This window comes from Nematolebias whitei, chromosome 13 (assembly GCF_014905685.2).
Source record: "Nematolebias whitei isolate Nwh7 chromosome 13, NemWhi1, whole genome shotgun sequence".
Taxonomy (NCBI): Eukaryota; Metazoa; Chordata; class Actinopteri; order Cyprinodontiformes; family Rivulidae; genus Nematolebias; species Nematolebias whitei.
In genome coordinates this window covers 6,535,155-6,544,626 of record NC_056510.1, presented here as the reverse complement: position 1 = coordinate 6,544,626, position 9,472 = coordinate 6,535,155, and the positions used below count along the sequence as shown (strand labels likewise).

The 9,472-nt window shown below is 41.8% G+C and overlaps 1 protein-coding gene across 1 annotated transcript; it reads right to left on the bottom strand.

Annotated features, from left to right (window-relative positions):
* Window positions 1-217: 217 nt before the first annotated feature.
* Window positions 218-5,078, bottom strand: slc10a2 (solute carrier family 10 member 2). The gene is made up of 6 exons (XM_037687168.1): window positions 4,681-5,078; window positions 1,879-1,997; window positions 1,595-1,683; window positions 979-1,154; window positions 743-900; window positions 218-437 (listed from the first exon to the last, which is right to left on the bottom strand). Exons 1-6 carry the CDS (start codon window positions 5,076-5,078, stop codon window positions 259-261), a joined length of 1,119 nt encoding a protein of 372 aa, XP_037543096.1. The 3' UTR covers window positions 218-258.
* Between the last annotated feature and the right edge of the window lie 4,394 nt (window positions 5,079-9,472).

The following is a 9,472-nucleotide window of genomic DNA, read 5'->3' as shown; positions in this document are numbered from 1 at the left end:
TGAACAAAAAGATCATGGAGATCCACACAAACAGCCCAAGTCACTGATGGAAACACCGACAGAATATAAAAACAGAGATTCATCTGGTTTTAAATAGTTAAATGAATAAATTAAAGGGAAGGAGAGTTCAACTACAGAACCGGGGATTGGTCAGGTGTCACAGTTCAATCTGCTCCCTGCAGCCCGCGGGGCGGTTCTGCCAGGATGACGGCTGGAGGATGCTCCCAGTCTAAAGTCTGATTTATTGGTTCTGGAACCTCACAGCTCCGTCTTCTTGTATGTTCCTTTTAAATCGTTGTAGCTGTTCCCATCGAACTCAAAACCTCCGTTTTCCAAAGCGTGGACTTTCTGTTTTGTATCTTCGGAGTCCAAGGCCGGGGCCTCGCTGTCTGCACCAGCCGAGCCTTTTCCACACGTCCTTTTGTACCACTGGAAGGCTGCAGAGCAAATCATTCAGTGTCACAAACGAGTACCAAGTCCCTGATAGAACATGATTAATTCATTTATTCAACCTTTACTTGTACAGGTTATAATGGAGTAGATCAGGTTTAATGTCCTAGTTTAGCTCGTCTGCAGTTCTTGTTTGACTCATCTGAGAATTGGTTCACACCTAATCTGTTTATGAGTTAATTGACGTTGTTCATCTTCCTCCTCTGCGTGAAGAAACCAATTCTGATTCTCTTCCAGTAAAATAAGCCCCAGGCTCATCACCTGGCTGCAGATGTGCTCGGTGAAAGCTTACCTCCCACAAAGGCGAGGGCAGCCGCCAGCTGGAAGATGCTGTAGATGAGCGGGAAGGCAAACATGACCTCCAGCTCCTCTGGGCTGAAGGACAGCTGCACAATGGTGCTGCACAACTGGGAGTTCTGGAAACCCGTCTCCAGCGCGATGGTTCGACACCTGAACAGAACGCAGAGTAAGAAAATATATAAATGTAAACAAACTGCCAGACTCCGCCTCCTCTCAGCCGTCACCTACCTGTGCCAGGGTTGACCCACGAAGCGGGCCAGGAGGAATCCCAGTCCAAACCCAACGAAGGGGTAAATGGCCCCAATGATCCACAGGGAGGGAGAGATGGTCCAGGAGGACTGGTAGAGGACTCCTCCAACCACGGCGATGATGATGATGAGGATGAAGCCAGCGATGGAACCCACCTGACGGAAAAGAAACCCGTCCAGAACTTTAATCATTTGCTCCGTGCAGAAGATAACTGTCCCAACAACGCCCTTCATCACTCTGTAAGATCTGATTTGTTCAAACCTCCTGCTGCTCCCGGGTCAAAACGACCCACAAGGCCTCGGATTTAAGACTGAGGTCTTGTGGGTCACTTTGACCCAAGGGCAGCAGGAGGATCAGGTCAGTCTGAATGTTGCTGTTCCTCAGGAAACTTTCCAGACGTGTTATAGGACAAGTTTTTATTTTATTTTAATGACCAAATTAATAACCGAGTGCAACCACTCAACTCACTGAAGGCTGTGCTCTAGATCAACTTTAATCTTTAGTACACTAGTTTAAGTTTTCCTCTCTTTAAGTTCTTGTAACTCATTCCGTGTGGTTTACGGTACAGGTGGGGAAAACAGTCAAACATTCCTACCTTAAGGATCTTTTTAGCCTGCGAGGGCCACCTGTTTTTCACATAAATCCCCAAAGCGATGGGGATCAGAAGGGCTGCCAGTGTGATTCCTGAACAAATAGAGAAAATAAAACGGCTTTAATTTTAGCAGGACAACAAATATGTGCTTTAAATCAAACCCAGAGAAACAAAACGTAAAGGAATACATTCAAATAGGCTTTTAGGTGAAGATAATTTTCTTTGCATCAACTTCTTTGTAAAAGGAAGAGAACTGGTGTTGGTTAATGTAGTGGCACTTCGCTTACCGATGCTGTCAAATGGGATCTTGATGGCGTCGCTGGAGGTCCAAACGCTGGTGTAAATGAACAGGCAGAGAGGCATCATCCCCAAAGCCAGGATGGAGGAGCAGGCAGTCATACTGATGCTGCGGAGAGACAAAAACCACAACCAGGTCCACGTTACACACCACTAATGGAAGACATCAGATTAATATACAGAGTTACATTTATTCTTTTCAAGTGCACAATTTATCTGTTAAAGAATTCAGGTGATGAGTCTAAAAGTCAGATGGAGATGGCGAACCAGCTTCCATAAAGGCATAAACGTAGCTGAAGTTAAGCTGCTAATGAGATACTTTTATCCAAAATGAAAAGGTATTTTTGAGCTTTTAAGAGCCGCTGTAAAAATAATAAATTGAAACGTAACCCTAAAAGGTTGACCGTTTTTATTTCAGCAGATTGTAACCATTTTTTTTAGGTAAAATTACCTAAATATAAAGAACAAATTATTTATATTTGTGAGGTTGTTACTCAAGCTGTAACTGTTTGCTGGGTGTGCACGTGAATGACAACCTCAGCTGGGGCAACAACACTACCAGCCTGATTCTACAGGTGTGCAGTGGAGAGCATCCTGTGCTCCAGCATCAACGTGTGGCACGGAGGCTGCACAGCTGCAGAAAGAAAATCTTTGCAGAGAGTGGTGAAGGCTGCACAGAAGATGTTGGAGTCAGTCTCCCCACCATCACAGACATCTACACCTCCAGATGCAGGAAGAGGGCCACCTGCATCATGAAGGACCCCACTCACCCAGCACACACACTTTTTGCCCCGCTCCCCTCAGGAAGGAGGTTGAGGAGCATTAAGTGCAGAACCACTTGACTGAGGAACAGCTTCTACCCTGAGGCTGTCATGAATCTCTTAACTAGGATAATCACTGTAATGCCACATGACTGTTGATGTGCTGCTGATCTCATGCTGCTGATCTCATGCTGCTGTGTTCATTCGTACTCCTCTGCTCACATAAATTTATGTTCGTTCTGCTGTTCGGCGTATTGTTTTTATACTATCAGTGCTTAGTGTATTTTTAGTTTTATGTTTTTCTTAGTTCATATCTTAGATCTTATTACTGGTTTTTCTTTACAGTGTATACTTTGGTTGGCTGTAACTGGGACCCTGTGTACACAATTTCATGGTGCGCATGACAAATAAAGAAACTTTGACTTCTTGTCTATTAAATGTATGTTATATTGCAGTTGTTTAAAAAGGAAACACTGACTGTTGCTTGCCAAATAGTACACATGTATTATCAGACTCTTATGATGGATTTTATAAATGCTTATTAATGCTTTATAAAGTGTTAACAAACTTATTTATAAAGCCTTAACAAGCCTTTTAGAAACATGCATTTGTTGCAAAGTAGAATTAACAATATAGATGCTAGTTAATATTTAATCAAAGTACATTTCTTTTGGCTGCTACATTCAGCACGGGTCGACAGAAAGTTTTTCATATTTCTGCAACAATAATCGTCAACTTGACGGATACTTGATACAAAACTAACTGATTATGTCAAAGCTGTTGTTTCTGATTGGTTGATCTAATCAGCTAATGCTCTGATTGGTTAGAAGGCTACATGAAGCTCGTTACCAAATGTAAAGAATATAAATGTAGTAATTTCCTGACAATGTGTTTTATGTCAGTTCCTAACTCGTGTTGGCTCTTAGCAGAGCTGGATGCCTGCAGACCACAAATGAATCTTTGAGCCGACAAAGGTCGATGTTGATGACGCTTTGAGTCAAAACATTGGAGTTGCAGTTTTTATTAAAAATAAATGGATTATTGAGTTCAAATTTGACAGGTGAAAAGGTCAGTAATCATCATGGGTAACATTCTTTACTGTTCAAAATCCATTTTTACAGTATTTTAGTCCCCACGTGACAAAACGTCCTCGTCTTCTAACCAACAAGAAATTCTATGGAAGATGAGGTCACCCAGGATGAGAGCTCCTTCGTGGTTGGCTCCAGTACATTTTTTAAGCTCCTCCCCCTCCATGTAAACCAATAGGACATTTTCACACTAAAAATAAAAATGCACCTCCAGACCCTTTTTTATATTTCTGTTTTATGTAGCTCTGATCTTGCTGTTTCTTCAAATATGTACTTTTTAATTACATTTAGTTTAAATTAGTTTTTTGAGACTTATTGCAACGTGTCATGTTCCACTGTGATTGACAGCCTGTTGGTGAGTTGGGAGGGTGTGAAGGCAAGAGCTTTGAGGGTACAGCCCCACACCCTGAGTGAGAAGACAAAAAATACAAAGAGGCATCTCCTCAGAAAACGGACAGTTTGGCTTCAATGCATGAGAGAAGGTGGACACGCTTGGTCCATCTTTACTAATGCTGGTGATTCCAGTCCTAACTCACGTCGCTCTGTTGGTGTGTTCAGATGTTCTTTCTCTCGGACTATACATGTTTTCCTTTATTTTATCTTCTGACCATTCAAAGCACCTCCAGGTGATGGTCCGAAGTACCCCAAACGTGCAGGAAAACAAGGAAAACAGAAGGAAAGAGCCAAGGGGACAAACTGGGATTGGGTTTCATCTGTCTCCAATTCACCAGCACAACTATAAGTGCTACAAACACATGAGTTTGGATCATTTTCCTGGATTTGAGGGATTTTACTGGTTGTTCAAACACGTGCAAATGAAACCAATAAAGTGTTGATAGTGGAGCTTTAGTTTTAAAACCATGAAGCAAATTAAATGAACTGACATTTCAAGACAAGTTCGAGATGTTTCCTGTCCTCCAACCAGCACCCACCCCTGACTCACCTGAGGTCCATGTCTCCGTCCAGCCAGTAGCAGATAATGTTGGAGCTGGAACCCCCGGGACAGCAGCCCATGATGATGATGACGACGGCCTGCACAGGCAGAACGTTGAAGGCTAAAGACAGGGCAAAGGCTGTGAAGGGCATGATGCCAAACTGGCAGAGGAAGCCGATGACGATGCCCCAGGGTCTCCTGATGTGGCCCCACAGCTTCTTGTAGTCCACGGTGCAGCCCATGGCGAACATGACCATGGCCAGCATCACGGTGAGCACCGTGCTCAGGACCAGGCTCAGGATGGCGTTGAAGTTACTTGGAGGGACGAGGCAGTTTTCACCTGAGCAGACCGTGGCCTCAGGGTAACAGGTCAGAGGGACCGATGTTGTTGCCTTCAGACCTGACATCATGGACATCATTTCAGACAGCGAGGACTTTTAAAGTCTTTAGATCCCACACGCCGACGCCACAGTGTCCTTGTCTGAGAGGATGACGGAGACAGAGTGAGCAAGAGTCCGACTCGATAGTCTTTATGCCCCACACAACTGGAGTAAAAAAAAAAAAAAAAAAAAAAAAAAACACACCAGGGCGGGAGAATCAGGTGAGGAAGAAGAATCAAAAATTAACCAATACTTGATGTTTTATGGGGTCAGTGTCCAGAGACGCATGCATATACAGTAAAAGAAAATCTAGCTGAAAGAAGGTGATTACTCTGCGGTTCCAGCCTTTACAGCCTCCGAGGTATTAAAACTTTATTGGTCAGGAATGCTGTGAATCGCCTTCATCATCATCACCATCATCATCAGTGTTCACTGCCAGCAGGGAGGAAAGATGCTGCACGTTACGTACAGCCAATCTCTGTAAAATCTGCTGCTTTGGCTTCTTTTATTGGGTTCTGGAACAATAACTTACTCACTGGGTGGAGGGAGAGCTGTACAGTCATCCTGAGGAGTCCTCAAAGCAGAAAAAGAAGCATGTTTCATTAAAAGCTGCACGTCTGGTTCAAGAAACAAACTGCAAGTCCTTCAGATGATAAGGCGTGACCGTTTGGCACAGAACATGATTTATTTTTATCAGGTTTTTTGTTTTAATTTGTACGACGAAGGATTAAAGTGTTCCAGCTGCTTCTTAAATCAAAGAGGGGCATTTCTACAGCCAGTGTTGTATTCTGTTATTTATTTTTTTTTTTTTTCTGATTTGTTTAATATTTTTTTGACTAAAAATGATAAAAATATGGGATTCTATAGAAAACGGTTGATTTTTATTTAATGTTTTTGTTGCAAACTGTAAATCTAAGACTTCCTTGTTTGGGTTTTTGTGAACTTGTTTTATTTCTAAAACAAATAAAAATCGTCCACGTTTCAAAATAAAAGTCTTTTTCCTTGAAGGAATGCCTCGTGTTTTATTCAGATATCTTGTTGTGAACGACTCTCAGCTACCACCGCACCAAACTTTAGCTCAATATTTGTGAAAAGTGAGTTTTAATCATTTTTGTGTTTCCTGCGGTTGATTAGCTGTGGCGGCCACCTTAAATGACTTCAAGCGTTCGTCAGTGCGTACATCAAATGATCCAGTTCTGGGAGTTTCAGCAAAATCTGTGCAGGTTTATAAAATTTATTTGCTACCAGACAAAGAAAGAGGCACAAACACACAATTGCCCACGGTAGGTGGGTAAAAGAAAGTGGGACAGGGAGTGTTAAAGGCCAGAAATTAGGTTCAAAACATTAAAATATTAAAGAACGGCCCTTAAAGAAAACCTGAAAGGATATTCTGCCTCGGCTGACAGAACCACAGAGACCCACACAGGCTGCAGGCTGTCTGCACAGTAAGTTCAACAAAGAAATGATCCGGATGAAACGTGTGAACCAGCTGAGAGGGACGAGTCAGGAACACACGGCGCCAACCGAAGACAGGTCTCTGCTGCAGTGGTGGACAGGGAGAAAGAAGGGCGACACCTCTACCCCACCTCTCGTTAAGTTCTGGCACCAGGTCCGTTTACTGACCAGGACCAGGTTGATTAACTTATTCACCCTTTCGATTATCAGTCAATGAAGTCAAATTCATTAATTACATGGGACTCTTTATTATAACAAACAAATATTCATTCAAAATGAGGAAGAGAGAATTTCTCTTTTGAAATTTTATTACAAAAACAATCAAATCTGGTTAGAATCATCAACACAAGAATAAACATTTAAAACACAACTAACAGTAAGACTTTGGAACCACTAGCTTTAAGAAGTGGTTATTCAAATTATTATAAATTAAAATTGATTATTATTGTTCTCATTTCTCCACCAGCTCATGATCCATCCATCTCAATGATGGTTTGATGGTTTTTAATGATATTTACCTAGCCACAGATGCAGGTGACTCTGTGCTTCTTGTCCTATTGGACCTCACATCTGTTTTTGACACCATCGGCCATGAGATCATTTCTAGGCTGGAGCAGTGGGTGGGCTCACAGGGTCAGCCCTCAAATGGTTTAGGTCCTACCTCTCCGACAGAACCTTTTGTGTCAACATCAAGGATTTTATTTCAACATCGGCAGCTCTTCGGTGGGGGGTACCGCAGGGGTACATCCTCGGTCCTCTTCTCTTTTCTTTATGCCTGCCTTCACTTGGTGCTATTTTTTGTAAACATGGCATACCTTTTCATGTTTTATGCTACTGACTGTCAAATTTACTTCCCTCTGAAGCACACTGGTACACGCTCTATCTAACCTCTTCTTGACTGCCTGATTGACATCAGGAATTGGACGGCTTTAAATTTCTTAAACTTTAATGAGAAGAAGACAGAAGTCATGTTGTTTCCACCTAATGGCACAATCAAGAACCACTGTATCAACCTTTCCTGTCTATCCTCATTAGAGAAACAAAGAGTCACTAATCTGGGAGTGAAAATGGACCCTTCCATGAAACTAAACAATCACGTAAACGTGATTGTTAAATCCTGTTTTTTTTTCAGTTGAGGCAACAGGCAAAATGTTAGGTTGGCCTTGTTGCTGTTTTTAAGTGCTTTATAAATAAAGTGGTATGGTATTAATTACTCACTTGATGTTTTATCACTCTAAAATAAAGCAATAATTAATCAAGAAAATAATTATTTGGACATACTGATTTGGGTTTTAATCTGTGCAGGAATTTAGACAAAGTTGAACTATTTGATGAATAGTTCAACTTTATGTCAGATTGTAAACATGACTGCAGGTGGAAAGGTTTTTATGAAGTAGCATAAAATGTTTGACCAAAGATGTTTTATTTATTTATTTAATCAAAAGCTTCAAAGAACTGTGTAAGCATTTATTCATCTAATTAAGCGTCCATGGACCAGACATTATTCCCGTCAGAAGGAGCTTTAAAGAAACGGTTCTGAAAGACGACCTCAGGGTCAAAGGTCACAGTCAGCAGAGGCCATCTTCATGCCACGCTGTAAACCTTCGTTTCATTTTGTCCTTAAAATAAAATCTAAACGTCAAGATCTCCGTTTTATTTGCACCTTTAATTCGTCTCATCCTAGAGGAATAAAAGATCAAAAGGAGATTTATAGCCTTTTACGTCGGAAAGCTGCACACGCCGGGTGTGGCGACAATAAACTTGATAAAATGGTTTTACAGTTAAAAGAACAAATCTGTACTCTGGTCTGTAATTATTCTAATAAAATGTCTTGAGGAAAGAGTGAAGAAAAGTCTGTTGTCCTCTCAAAACAGTAATCTCCAACGCTTAAGTTAAAGGACAACCAGCCATCCAACTGAATAATCTCACAAAATAAAAAACTTCTGTCATCGTTTAACACAGAAACAAATGAACTGCAGGGACGAGTGAGAAGGAACTTTTAGTTTTCTTGATTCAGCCGTGAAGCACAACGTTGCATCTAAAAAGCACTAAATGTGAAGATGATTATGGTAGCTAAAATTTTACTAAAATGAGCTAAACTGGTTCTAAAGCCACAATCAACAAGAGTAGCTAAAGTAGCAAAAACATAGCTAAAAGCTAAAGTCAACAAAACACTAGCTAAAAACAGCAAAACAAATACTACAACTGGAAGAAGCAAAATAGGGGAAAGAAGCTAAATGGTAGCTAAATTGGAGGTAAAATAGACAAAAGTATCAGTCAGTAGCTGAAGCAGATTTCAAAGGAAACATTTTTTTATATTTCTGTGGGAATTTAATTAAAATTAAGACAAAAGTTGAACTGTGGTGAAGAGGGAGCTGAGCTGCAAGGAGAAGTTTTGTTTATTGGTCAGTCAATGTTCCCACCCTCACCTCTGGTCCTGAACTCTGGGTAGAGACTGAACCAGATCCTGGATCTAGGAGGTCTAAATGCAGGTCTCTGCAGGGTAGCTAGACTCTCTCTTAGAAACAGGATGAGAGGTTCAGTTCTCCAGGAGAGACTCTGAGGAAAATTGCTGCTCCTCCACATCCAGTGGAGACAGCTGAGGAGGTTCAAACATCTGGTAAGGATGGACCCTGAACACCTCCATAAGGAGGTGTTCTGGACATGTCCAACTGAGAGGAAGACCCAGGACACACTGGAGAGACTGGGAACATCTTGGAGTCCTCCCAGAAGAGGTGGCTGTGGAGAGGGAGGTTTGGACCTCCCTGCTCAAACTGCTGCCCCTGAGTCCAGAACCAGAGGATGGATGATGGATGGATGGAAAGACGGAAGGATGGATGGATGGACAGACAGATGAATAGATGAACAGATGGATGGATGGACAGACGGATGTATGTATATATGGATGGACAGACAGATTGATGGCTAGATGGATGGACGGACAGATGGATGGACAGGTAGACAGA